This window comes from Brachionichthys hirsutus, chromosome 21 (assembly GCF_040956055.1).
Source record: "Brachionichthys hirsutus isolate HB-005 chromosome 21, CSIRO-AGI_Bhir_v1, whole genome shotgun sequence".
NCBI classification, from domain to species: Eukaryota; Metazoa; Chordata; class Actinopteri; order Lophiiformes; family Brachionichthyidae; genus Brachionichthys; species Brachionichthys hirsutus.
The window spans coordinates 2,793,905-2,807,754 of record NC_090917.1 but is presented as its reverse complement, the minus strand read 5'-3'; the positions used below and the strand labels follow the sequence as shown (position 1 = coordinate 2,807,754).

Below are 13,850 nucleotides of genomic sequence, written 5' to 3'. Positions count from 1 at the left end.
ATAATCTTTATATGTATATACAAGTGTGACACTAAAGATGTGACGTCATCGTGTTTCGGGCTGCAGGCCACGCTGGCTTGGCTTAATGATGATGATGATGATGATGATGATGATGGTCATACAGGCCCTGCATGCCCGCTGAGGCGTCTTACTGTTAAATAAAAATCATCTACGTTTATCCAGCTTTTACTTTTAGGAGTAGATTTTGTATTATTTCACGCAGTTTTGTTTCTGATGTATTATGTATTATATTTTGTAAACCGTGTAGAAATCCTTTTTCCGTTAATGCGCACGCACGCAGCGCGCTGTCGCCTTTATCGAGTTCCTCTATTTCCCTTTTTCCACATCTTCTGTAAATGTAAATGTATTTTCTGAATAATTCTCTGTTTTTGATTTGTTAAAACACACACGCACGCGCACACGCACGAGCAATAATCACCGCCTTGAGCGTTTTGTGTATTTCCGGCGCCTCCGCAGTGTTTTTTTTTTTTTCCGCGTCTTGTTTGATGCTGCGTCTTTTTACGCGATCACGTGAAAACATGGGATTGTCTCTGTCACTGCGGTTGTTTTATTAGTGAGGCTGGTTGTTAGCACTTTCTAAATAGCCACAGCAGCTGTTGGGCTGCGGGGGCTGCGGGGGGCTGCGGCCTGGTTGAGAGGCGGCGTCGCTGAACGACTGCAGGGATGAAGATTTGTTTTTAGATTTAAACGCTTGACTTAAAAATGTTTTCCAAACGCGCGTTATCCAAATAATAAATCTACCCATTATCATCAGGAGCGTGCACGATTATTGATTATTCATCTAATCTCCGACAAACATTTTATTCTCTGGCCATGTCCATTCACAACGCTGTAATAAATTAAACTCCCACATTGTTTAATAAATACGCTGCTTCATTTCGTCGCATTTATTGGCTTTTTTAAGGTAGAACCTTAATTAAAATTGTGATGTTTTGGATTAGAAACATTATAATTTTGAAATAATATTGCAATTTAGCAAGTTCACAAGTTTGCAGCACGCGTCTGGTGACGTCACTCTGAATAAAGGTGTTTAAACTTGAGAACGAGACGCTGAAATGAGTGTAAATAACACAGAACAGTTGGATTTGTGCTTCTAATTGATACATTTGAAATAATGTTAAGAATATACTAATACAATTATACAATCTACATGTTTTGTTTACCTGCACGTGTATACTTACGCGTATTTAACAAAAGTGAATTAGTTTTCACTTTGTATCCGTTGGTGAAGAAGACGACGATGATGATGATGGTCTGTGTGGAGCGCGCGTTCATGTCCTCCCCTCCTGCTCTCTGCGCGTCTTCATGATGCTCAATGAGAAACGAGGACGAGCCTTTAAATACCCTTTAAACAGCGGAAGTGTTGAGATTAGCGGCGCGTTTCCTTTGTTGCGCATCGATTAGGATTCATTAACGCTCATTATTGGGGTTAGAATGTTTTAATCTTGTGGTTGTTAGTTACAGTTGATCATTTAACCAGATTGGAGCGAAGGAGGAGGTGGAAAAAAAAGGAGATGCTCGCCACTGATCCGCGAATATTGAAATAAAGAAAAGAAAGTGTTTTCATTGTGATGTTTTCTTATTTTTGCATCGTGTGCGCGCACACGTGTGTGTGCGTGTGAGGACAGAATGTGCTCGCGTTTGATTTGACTGTGTTTGCGTACCAGACCTTCACATTAACAGCTGGAATATGTTGTAAACGCGAGAATATATGCTTTTTTTTTTCTTTTCTTTTTTTTTGGAGTCGCAGCATCCTTGTGCGTAAAGCGTGCGTGCGTATAGAGACTTCATGTCCGATTCACCGGGGACCCCTCTGCGCGCAACAAGAGCCCCCCCACGGGCGCAATAGTGCAAGCGCACAGACGGCGGTGATTGGCCAGAGGTTGATCAGATGGTGCACGTCCCCTCTGTGTTCAGTGGCACCTCACAGCCCCCCCTTCAGCAAAAACCAAATCTCCGATAAAGTAATGGCAAAACCACTTGGAGTATAAAAGACAACAAATCATATTCCTCCGGAGTATATACACCCCGTTGTCCACCCAATGAGTTCCTATTTCGTTAACTCAACTTTTCCCGTGTCTCTGCCGGGAGGACAGGACTCTCTCCTGGGTCAGATACCGCTATATTCCTCGGGATACACCGATCCGTTAAGACACTACTCTAACGCGGCCACATATGGAGCAGCCAACATGCAGGATAAGGTTTACCCGGCGTCCTACTACCAGCAGGCGGGCGCGGCGGCGGCCATCTACGGGCGGGCCGGCGGCGGCGCGCCCTGCGACTACAACCCGGTCGGGGCTTTCTACAAGGACGCGGAGGGTTCGTGCGCTTTCTCGAGCCGCGAGGACCAGCCGCTGTTCGTCACCCAGGAGCACCAGCAGCGTAAAGCGGAGTGCGCGGAGCAGGCTGTCAGCATGAGCAGCAGCCTGGACGACAAGTCCTCCACGCTGATCTACCCGTGGATGCAGAGGATGAACGCCTGCTCCGCCGGTGAGTACCGGGGGGGAGGACGGGGGGGGGGGAAGTCGAGCTCGGTTCTGTTCTGGGGGTAAGACAAACGCACGCGCGTCCTGTGAAGTGAGCGTCTATTTGGGTTTCATCCGCGCGTCTAGACGCAGAAAACAAATTCTAGAATGGCCTCATCAAAGTGTTGCATTTGAGGTGTTTCGTGATTTTGCACGCGCCTCCGGGGCTCCGGTTACTCCATCATCACGTACATGGACCGCACGCGCATGCACGCACGCACATACTTGGCCTATACAGTCACCCGAGCTCCCTGTCACAGATTCGGAAGAGGCCTTTTATTCTCTGTTTAGGAGACACGAAAACACTTTCAGCAGTGATTAATCAGCAACAACATAAAAACAACAAAGGCGTTGTGGATTCCACTATCGGGCAAGAGGTTCGCTCACTACCGCGCACGTTGACCGACAGAGCCCCCCCCCCCCCCCCCCCGCTGGTACAGAGCTCATCATCACACAATGGGGTCATTTTTACGCGCATCGAGTATATATTGTAGAATACAAGCTATCACTTTATTGATAAGTTAATTCATATATTATTATTATTATTATTATTATTATATAATTGTTGCAAACAATCTATTTTATAACAAGAAAGAAGAAATCTGCTGACATTGTGACGCATTTTTGGAAATAGGAAAAGGCTGTTCTTACAATATTATTTTTTTAACGAGCAATACTTTACAAAATGTGGTAAGAATATCTTGGAGTTAAAATACACCAGATATTTAATTTAAGTGTTTTGTCAGACTCATGTAGATTTCTCTCTTTACACATTCAAAACTCCCTGAATCATTAATCGTTTAATTATTTTGTATTTTTTTTTCCAGGTCCATTTGGCAATAGTGGCCGCAGGGGCCGACAGACCTACACCCGCTACCAGACTCTGGAGCTGGAGAAGGAGTTCCATTTTAACCGCTACCTGACCAGGAGGCGCCGAATAGAAATCTCCCACGCCTTGTGTCTGACGGAGAGACAGATCAAAATATGGTTCCAGAATCGCAGGATGAAGTGGAAAAAGGAGAACAAGCTCCTCAATCCTTCAAAAACACCCGAGGAGGAGGAGGAGGAGACGGAGAAAAAAGATCTCGAGAGACACTGAAAGAAAGGCATTTGTGTGCGCATCTCCTTAAAATAAAGTGATGCATTATTTCTTTGTAAATAAAGTGCTGCAAATCCCATGTTAGAAACGTGTATTGATAGACTTTATTTCAGTATCTGCAACGGTATAATAATGTCTGCATTAGGTTAAAAACAGGTCCTCCTCTGTTTGGTCCTTGTGTGCTTTGTGCTTTTATTTTTAGGGGACTATATGCAAAACCGGCCAAAATGTAAATACTTTTTAGTGTTTAGTTTTTTGACAATGTCCGTTACCTCATTATTGTATACTGAGTTTGATTTCTATGACATTAAAAGAGGCTTTGCCCTTCACTGTGCATCTTGTGATGTAGTTGTTCAAATATAATAGGCGTGTTGTTTACAGCTGTGCCATCAACACCTACATTTGTATACAGATAAGAAATATGATTGTTATTTATTGTTGTGTTCAATGCACATCTGGATATCGTTGTGCAATATTTTGTTTAGGAAATTGTACATATAGAAATAAAGGCTTTTTTTGATGTATATTGGAACATCTTGTGGTGTCATTCGTGCTCAAGATAAACATGCGCATAACTATGATGCTCCAAACTGCCATGATTATTATCATTGCTATTACTATTATATTATCGGTGTACTTCTGGGGACACAATAAAGCCACACATTCCACATAAAACCATGTGTAAAGTTTAAAAAAGCGCAGTTTGGCACTCTGCGCGTTAAACTGCGAGCCGGTGTCGCAGATTCGTCTTTATTATGTCCTACCTGAGCCTTTCGTTGCCTTTTTTTTATTTCTTTTTTTTATCAACGTGTTACATAAATGATGGATGACTCCCAGGGACCTGACAAGCGGAGACACTACCGACACCGCCCGGAAGATGGCGCTCTCTGCCTGCGAGGCTCACATAGGGGCGCGCAGCGGGGGGAGGCACCATTGACTGGAGCCTATAACGACCATTATTTCGTCATCATTTGTAACCATGGAGCATGAATTACCTCTTGAAGTCATCAGTGAGGATTTACGACTGGTCAACAAAGGCACGTGATTCCCGAACGCGCTCCCCCCATATTTGGCCGCATACCTGGCAAAGTACAGTAGGGGCTCCATTGCGTATAATTCATGATTGCGTCCATAAATCGTGCAAGCACACAAGGATTATAGCGACAAAGATCTACAAATCGAGGCTTTAAACATCCAAGCAAATGAGCTCTTACTTTGTAAACTCGTTCTCAGGGCGCTACCCAAATGGCTCCGACTATCAGCTCCTAAATTATGGGACTAACGGTGCCGTGAGCGGCTCCTTCAGAGACCCCGGCGCCATGCACTCCGGCTCTTTCGGCTACAACTACAATGGCATGGACCTAACCGTGAACCGCGCGAACACCGGCGGCCACTTCGGGGCCGTGCGGGAGGATGCTGCGCGGGGATTCGCGCCGGATGCCCGTTACAGACAGAGCGCCAACTGCTCGCTCTCAGCTCCGGATCCGGTGCCGCCGCCGTCGTGCGCCGCCGCCAGCCGGGAGTCCCTGGAACTAAAAAGCGCCTCTCCTCCCTCTGACCGGAGCGCGACCTCGAGCGGCAACAATCTCAACAAAAGCAACAGCGCGCATTTCACGGAGATAGAAGACACCGCCGTCCCCTCCGAGAGCGAGGAGGGCGCGCACAGCAGCGGCGGCGGCGGATCCGGCGCGGCACCGCGGGCGCAGCAGCAGCAGCACCAGGACCCCAACGCCACCTCCTCCACTCCCACGTCAAACGATTGCCAAACGCCGCAAATATTCCCATGGATGCGGAAACTACACATAAGCCACGGTACATATTCACACTTCTAACCATTCGTTTGTTTGTTTGTTTGTTTTATTTTGATGGATGAAGTCGCGCCGACGATGCGTAATAAATCTGTCAAGTGTTGCATGAGTGGGCAGCTCGGCGTGGATGTTAAGACTTGCGTGCATTCGATTGGGGTTGAGGTTAAAACGGCCGCCGGAGCCTCACAGAGGACAGGGAGGATTGGGGGGGGGGGGGGCGTGGGGGGGCTGTGAAATGTGGATTTTGGTGCATTTAAATTATAGGCAAAGCGTTCAGGCGGGCCGGCATTAATAATAACCGTGGAGTGCTGCGCGTCGTGATGGTTGCATGCTTCCCTTCCTCGCATCAGCTCATTTCATGTTGAGACACCTCTGGTCCATTACGCACGCTCATGAAGCCAAAATAAAAAGAATAGAAATAGAAATAATTATATAGCAGTCAAACCCTTTCTGTTGTTGTTCTTCAGTGCAGTTTCTAATTCTCTGGTTTTCTGTATAAAAAAAAACAAACATTTGTAGATATGACTGGACCTGATGGGAAAAGGGCCCGAACTGCGTACACCCGGTACCAGACGCTAGAGCTGGAGAAAGAGTTTCACTTCAATCGGTACCTGACCAGGCGGCGGAGGATAGAGATAGCCCACGCCCTGTGTCTGTCCGAAAGACAGATCAAAATCTGGTTTCAGAACCGCAGGATGAAGTGGAAGAAGGACAATAAACTGAAAAGCATGAGCCTTGTAACGGGAGGCAGCGCCTTCCACAACTGAGTCACTTTTTTGTTTTTGTTTTTTGTTTGTTTTTTGTTTGGGGGGGGGGGGGGGGGGATAATTAAAAAAGACAATAAATTAATTAATTCAATGAGTACTGTAAAGCTAATGAAAGCGCAGCACCTTCCGGCATGCTATTGTAATAGAAAACATGAAGTATTCTGTGGTCATTTTTTTTAGTTGACTGTTGTTGTTGTTCTATGATAGCTTATAGATGTCCTACTTGGGAGGGAAAATACGATGTAAATATTATTGGGGGTTATTAAATGTCCATGCGTTATTGCTCTCTCTCCCTCTCTCTCTCTCTCTCTTGAAGCTGTTTCGACTTGAGCTCTTTATTGTGACAGTCTAAAAGGAGTTGTACAGGTAAAAAAAAAGAAAAACTTTCCAAACCACATGCTGCTCTTCATTGAATGTAAACCTATAATGTACTTCGGGGCCATTCAAAACGCTTTTAGTGTACGTTTTAATGCTATGTTTGATCTTGTGGCTAAAATCCATAAACGTTCACAAACGAGCCGATGTGTAGCTATATTAGGATATTTTGTGCATCTGTTATTATTATTATTATTATTATTATTGTTTAGAACTAATTATGAGCAATGCAAATGTATTCAACCTGTCAATGTGATAAAACATTTTAGTGAAAAGGGTTATTCTGTGGATATAGGCAGTGACGTGAGCTTTTTTATTTCGCCAATAAGCTTTTTGTATTTGTATAAGTGAACTCATAGCGCTTGGAAATAAAGTTTCTCTCATTTGCTTTGAACGTGTCTCGACTGTATGATCAACAAGAATTGAAGGCAAATAAAAGTCGCGTCATATTTGGCGATCTTCAAGCACTTAAATGGAGCTGCATGCGTAATAGTTTTTTTATGCTCGCTAATGATTAAACTGTATTTGTAGAGTTACAAAAAAAAAGTGTCAAGAAAATGACCCGATTTTATGTCATATTTTTTGGGGATTTGGCTCGCAGAAACAGACAGAAAACACAAAAAGTTTTTCCAAACTTACCTGCTCTGAACTCTCGGCTGCGAGACGCGCGTTATAGGAAAAAATGTTGGTGATACAATCCCAAAAAAAACAAGAGGGTCTTACAGGTATGTGAAGTTGGTAAAAAGCCCTCCTTGCCAAAGATTGTATAGGCCTATATTACTTACAGACTGTGGAAAAGTCACGTGAGGTCCATAAAGTTGGCTTTATGGTTTTGGGGAGTAGACAATGTACTATATAATTCACAACCTTGAATGAAAGTGACGGCTTAACTGCGTGGATGGGACTGGACAGGCTGGACTGGGGAAGGAAGCGGTGACCAGTCATATTTGGAGAGTTTGGAAGGTGTCGGGAAAACTTGAGAAAATCTGTTTCATTGGAAATATTCTGACATTGTTGAACTGTTTAAATTAAATACACAAATATTTTGCTCTATTTTAATTGGAGCTACTGATTTAAAAATAATAAACTAATAATCACACTCATGATTTGATCCAGATTTCGTCCAGATTTTGAACAGAAGAACTCAAATTATTTGACATGGTTAAAAGAAAATGTCTGAATGCGTCCTTTTTTTTGGAAAAGGCCTTTATTTATCTATGACAAATATCTTGTGTTTAAAATAAAGAAAGAGGCGCGCATGGCTCTTTTTTTTTCTTGCACGCACAAAATGTTTTTTTTCTTTTTTTTTTCTTAAAGCTCTCCCTTGAAACCGATTCGAGGCTTTATGGAGCTGACATGAAACGAACTTGAGCGAGGTCCTCCAGTGATTTATTCGAATCTGTCGAGTCACCGAGCGGCCAAAGGTGAAGTCTCGGACAAACTCCGAGTTGGACACACAAGCCTCACTGCCTTTACATAAAGAAACGTGCAGGCTATATGCATGCAGGCTGCTCGCATTGTCGGTCACTAATAAAAATATAATGATGTTATCTTCAGGAAACTGGAAGCTTTACGAGACTTGTGTAATATTTTCTAATTCTGCTCAAACTCATTCCATGGTTAAAAAAAAAAAAAAAAGTTTAAATCAGTGGTGGTCTATATGGGTCCCAGACATTTTCCACATATTCATAACTATTAAGTGGCAATTTAACCACCGTAATGAGTATTGCATATTGATAGGGGTAATCTGTACCCGGATCTCATGCGTAATTCATAAGCGGCGCGGGGATCATCGCCGGGTCAGCAGACGATGGACTGCAGCCGCAGATGCGTCAGAAGGAAGCGCGCCGCTGCCAGACTTTGCACCGTCACGATCGAAGCGCCAAACGTGCTGCGTAAATGTCACAGAAATTCACTCTCGCTTCGTCTCCCCTGCTTTTCAATGCAAATCGTGATATTTTATAAGCATTTAGAGAGAGTGCATGCGCGATGCATAAAATATGAAAGGCCACCATACCACAAAATCTATTTAACCTCTTAGATGTGTGTGTTTTAAAATAACAAAATCTGTTTAAGCAGTTTCCCCACTGCAGCTCCAGTTCCAACTCAGCAGATCACGTTGCCAAGTCGGTTCTAAAATGTAATGTAAAAAAAAAAAAAAATGCTATTATGCAACAACCAGCATGAATAAGTGAAATCCTTGCAACTTCAAAACGCCGGCAATCAAAACGCGTCATTTAAAGCCATGTCGGTGATTTAATCGTGAAGATCAAATACACGAAACAAATGCCACCTAGGGCGGTTTTTGGAGGCCGGTTTACGGTGTCGTGGATGCTCAACATCTGGCAGACCGAGTGGGTTCACCGTCAGCTGCTGTTCGGAGGGAATGCTATGCGGCAGCTCCGCCAGCAGAGGTCGCCTCAGACCGGTCCGGCGGATGATGGATGGCTTTTTCCCTTCTGCCTGCTCGGGCTCTGGTCGTCTGGGGGTGTGGAGGCTGCAGAGCAGGAAAAACACGCACTCCGAGCGTGTTTATCTCGTCACGGGCGACTTGGGAGAAAGACCTTTAATCCCTGACTCTTTGATTTGAGACAGAACTTCTTCAAATCTCAGGCTTGATTATGGGATGAGGCTGTTGAGTTTAAGATTGAGATGCTCTGTTGTTTTTTTGTTTTTAAAAAAAATACATTATTACTCTGGAAACCAAATGAGTATAATTGCCCAAGTACTGCAGTTTAAATTATTATATATTATGAAGAAAACGCTGAAATTATACATTAATAAAATGCAGCCATTTTACGCTTTTCAAAGATAAAGATTCAATCTTTACAAATTTTAGCCGAGCCATTTTTAAAAATCTAACGTGTGTGAATTGTTAACAATCACCGCAAAGAAACTTTTCTTAAATTCTTACATATAAATACATTATTTTAGACCAGTAGAGGTCAAATTATTTAACATACCAAGCAAAGCAAATGTTGAATACATGTATGTCTGGCAGAACATGTTTGTTATTCTTTTCCCCTCCATTAATCTCCATAAGATTTATGAAGAGGCCCTTCAGAAGAGCTCAGCGCTGTGTGATGGGAACCATTGGACTCGCAGCCAACTGCACAACTAGTTTTACTAGTTTAACCTTTATACTAAGTTATTGACTTCTGACGTGAACATTGTTCTAGTGAATTATTGATACGCTTCAGTGAAGTTAATGGTTCTAAATACTGAAGACAGATGAAACTTGAATGGTTGGTTATGTAGACTTTGACAATGTCAGATAGCTCTAAAACTCCTATTAATACTCATTACGTGTTAACGTGCTCATGATTCCTTACATCAACCATTAGGATAGCCGTAATAAGGTCGCTTGTGAAAAATCTAACCCTGTGCATTGAATGTGAGCATATTTTGGTTCCCTTTTAATTTAATGACCATATTAATGGTAAATAGATCATCAGAAAATGTCTGCATCAGTTTTCATATTGGCGTGTTGTGAAAGATTCAAAAGCACCAGTGACCACAAGGTCTTTATTAATGACACAGTTTCAGACTTGCTGGAATGAAACGCTTCCCATTTGGGTTTATTACAGAACTTGAATGATTTATTAACATTTACAACAGGGGTCTTGCTCTGATAAGCTCTTATTACCAACATATTTACATTTATAACAATTTATTATAGTTAACAGCCTTTATTTCCACATGATTTAGATCTATCAGATGCTATGAAAGGTTGACTAGCACAAAATTAATGTACTCAACATATGCAACCCAGAATTATCTGTCATCTATATGAGTAATTCTTTTTTTAAACATTAGCAAATCAAATAAAAGTAAGCAGGCCGACTTTTTGGAGAGTTACAGCTCCTCTTATTCCTGAATCTGAGCTTTGTTCATCGTTTGGACTCTGCGTGCCGCCAACCTGTCATCTATATATACCCTGTAGATCCGAGTTTGTGTAAATATAGCAGCAGCCGCATCTTGTGGAGTATGTAGGTGACACTTTACCTCAATGGAAAAAACCCAAAAAACAAGAATCATTTTAGAGCCACGGAGAAACTAATTGCTGCCTCATTCAGAGCGATGTGAATAACCTGCAAACATCTGGACTTCGCACGAGGTCCATCCAGAGGTTTCTGTCGGAGGAGCCGAAGGCCCCGATCAGATGAAGTTTTCTCTTTTCTTCTTCTAGCTAGCAGGACATCGATGGAGAGAATGTGACATCTGTGAAAGTTGCAGGACATGGCCTTCAATGCGGGGCATTGTTCAGCACATCATTTATCTTTCTTTTCACCGCACTGCCTGCAGTCGAGGAGGAGTTTTAGTTTGCATGGGAAATGTGAGGAGGACCTCAACGAACAGCTTCAGCAGACTCCTGACAGACTGGACAGAGAATCTGACCCGACGAGGCGATGAGAGCCACCAGAAACAGAGGTAAGTTGAATAAATGTGTATGCTTTTTTATTTTTTATTATTTTGTTGGGAACAGAAGTGCAGATTTGAGGGAATAATGACTCAAGGGGGGGTAAACATGTGAAAGGTTAGTAACAAACTTTAATTTGGCTCTAAACAAATGTAAAGACAGCGCTTACGTCTAAGGAGATATATTCTTGCGCTGTGTTTCAATTATTAATTTACTCCATTTATGCTTTCCTGATGTGTTGTTGATTACAAATGCATGAATAAACACTTCTTCTAAACCTCTATCTGCCACTATCCAACGCACGTCACTCTTTTTCTGTGAGATTTTGGAATTTGAAATCTTTTCTATACATAAAGTCTGTTATTTAAAAAAAAGAAAAAAATCTAACTATATTTTATTCATATTTATTAAAGCATTGGTTCTTCTACGCATCTGATGAAGTGATTGCGTTGTCTGTTGGAAGTGAAGTTGCTGCTGCTGTTGATTCGACTGCCTTTAAATTAATTCAGATCCCTTCCTTGTGGACGCGTTGTTCCTGCAGCTAACTGACTTGGGCCTTGTTAATCATCTTCCCTACCAGGTATAGGCCCCACCTGTTTGGAGTGTGTGTGTGTGTGGGGGGGGGGGGCCTACAGGGAGGGCAGAGGGAGCCGCTCCTGGGACAGGCCCCCTTCCTCGACCACCGTGTCCTCCAGAGAGGGCTTCACTGCAGCAGCTGGCATCCCGGGCGGGGCCCCGGGCCCCATGTGGCCGCCTCTCACTCACATACAATCAGGTTCACAGACAGGACAGTGGTGCTCATACTAATCACAAACAGAAGCATACAAGCTGATGCAGAGTTTTTCTACTTCCAGGTAGCAGCATCCCTTATTCCAGACCGTCTGATGGAAGAGTTTCCTTCTCTTCTTTCATTTTGAACAAATGCAGGTGCCTGAACGGCTCTCCTCCAACCCCGCTGTGCAGCATGGAACACTGCCCCCTCTCTCTGTCCCTCTGTGCTGGTTAGTGGATGATTAACTGTTGTGTACGCAGGTGAGCTCCGGTGATGAAGAGGACATGCTATACCGTAATTACCCCCCCCCCCCCCCCTTTGCACTCGCTAAAGGTACACACAGTAACCCTTACTTCACTTCTTTCAAATCTTATTTTCTTAGTTCTGTCCATTTCAGTTGTCCATTTCAAGAGGGGGTGTGTGAATGTGTGTGCACATGTCCATCAGGGAGCAGGGGCAGAATGACGAGTGTGGATCTCTGCATGGTGAGGGGACGTAAAGTGCGTCTCAGGGATGTTGTCATATCTCAATGATAATATGACCCGGTGACCAAAGAGGATTTTATATTTACACTGTGTATCCATCTATTAGGTTGTGTGACAAAAACATCCACTAACTGGAAATTAGCAGAGCTTTAAACCACGTGGAACAGCCTTCATTAACAGAACTTTATAAAAAAGAGACGAAACCCCTAAAACATTTAAGGAATTGGAACTTGTAGCATTTTTTTATTTCTTTTTTTTTGCAGCATTCCAGGTCAGTGGCATCGCACTGCATTAGTTTTAGACATCTCTCTGATCCTGCAGCCATGCATGCATCTCCTTTTGGAAGATCAAAGATCTGCTCATTTGGGCGAACACGCACAGCTCGGTGATCAAAGGCGGTCATTTGCATTAACTAACGGTGCTTGGTTAAATATTACCAACGGGATCGGCCAAAATATGACGTTGAGTGATCAAAGCACCGCACATCGATCCATACACAGCTGACTCCCGATCAGCTCCGGTCTCAGGCCTCATGGCGGTCCAAACTCCTATAGCTGCTGCTGACTCCATCGGATCACTCATTTAAATTAGAAAAAAAAAGAAATCTCATTACATAAACAAGACGTAATGCACTTAGTATTTGAGTGTGTAAAAAACAACAACAACAACAACACACACACACACACACAAGGGGAAATACTGATAGCTTTCTGTTGCGGAGTAATTTATGGCGTCTCATGGCATCAGCATCTAAATGGGTTGTTTGAATTTATTATACAGCGCTGGACAAGTTCCCAGGACTGTTTAAAGAGAATAGAGATGCAGCTCCTTGTTTGTTCTTATATGCGAACTCGTTCTCTGGGCCGAGAACGCAGACATAAAATGTAAAAACGAGCTTTGCGTATTTAAGATTAGTGCCATAAGGAGGTGCATGTCTTCTTAAAAGGCCATTTTACTTATCTAAATTCGGTTAAAATGAGGTTCATTTCAGCTTTTCCTGGCCTCTCTTGGTGCCCACTTTCAGATTTACTTTCTTCTCTAATTGCCGCGTAGTTCAAAGTTGTAGTCAATTTGCACATCAAAACCAAAACAAAGCGCGTCTTATCTCAAACGCGGAGGCTCCAGTATCGCCGCGTGAAACTGAGATTGCATGATCAGCTCCTTTTTTTCCACGCACACACGCTGACATTGTGCAGAAACGCACGCACGCAGGGCGGTGTGAGCAGCAGAAAAGACTGTCCACTCCGCGCTTCACCCCGCGCAGCATCCGAAAACCCACCCGCCTGCGCCATCACGCCTTCTGGACGCGCGGGCGCCGCCTCTCCGGCAGGGATTATTTTAATCTGGAAGGTTATATAAAAAAAAAAAGAAAAAAAAAGGTGAGCGGAAAGTCGGTGTGTTTGTTTCCGTGATCGTTTCCGTGCCGGATGAATGTAAGGCAGCCGGGTTGTGTGTTGCGCGTCTTTATGATTTACGAGCGCGTCTCCAGCCGCGGTTCAACCAGAGTTCATAAAGCTGCATGCCGCCAGACGTATTCTCTGTCGTGCTCCTCCAAAAACAGCTGCTTTACAATTTCTG

General features: G+C 43.5%; 2 protein-coding genes across 2 annotated transcripts; both read left to right on the top strand.

Moving 5' to 3' along the window:
• The first annotated feature begins 2,063 nt into the window (after positions 1 to 2,063).
• On the top strand, positions 2,064 to 3,645 carry hoxb6b (homeobox B6b). The gene is made up of 2 exons (XM_068754842.1): positions 2,064 to 2,511; positions 3,374 to 3,645. Exons 1-2 carry the CDS (start codon positions 2,064 to 2,066, stop codon positions 3,643 to 3,645), a joined length of 720 nt encoding a protein of 239 aa, XP_068610943.1.
• Positions 3,646 to 4,847: 1,202 nt separating this feature from the next.
• On the top strand, positions 4,848 to 6,220 carry hoxb5b (homeobox B5b). Its single transcript, XM_068754649.1, has 2 exons — positions 4,848 to 5,457; positions 5,973 to 6,220. The coding sequence occupies exons 1-2, from the start codon at positions 4,848 to 4,850 to the stop codon at positions 6,218 to 6,220; spliced, it is 858 nt and encodes a 285-aa protein (XP_068610750.1).
• The last annotated feature ends 7,630 nt before the right edge of the window (positions 6,221 to 13,850 follow it).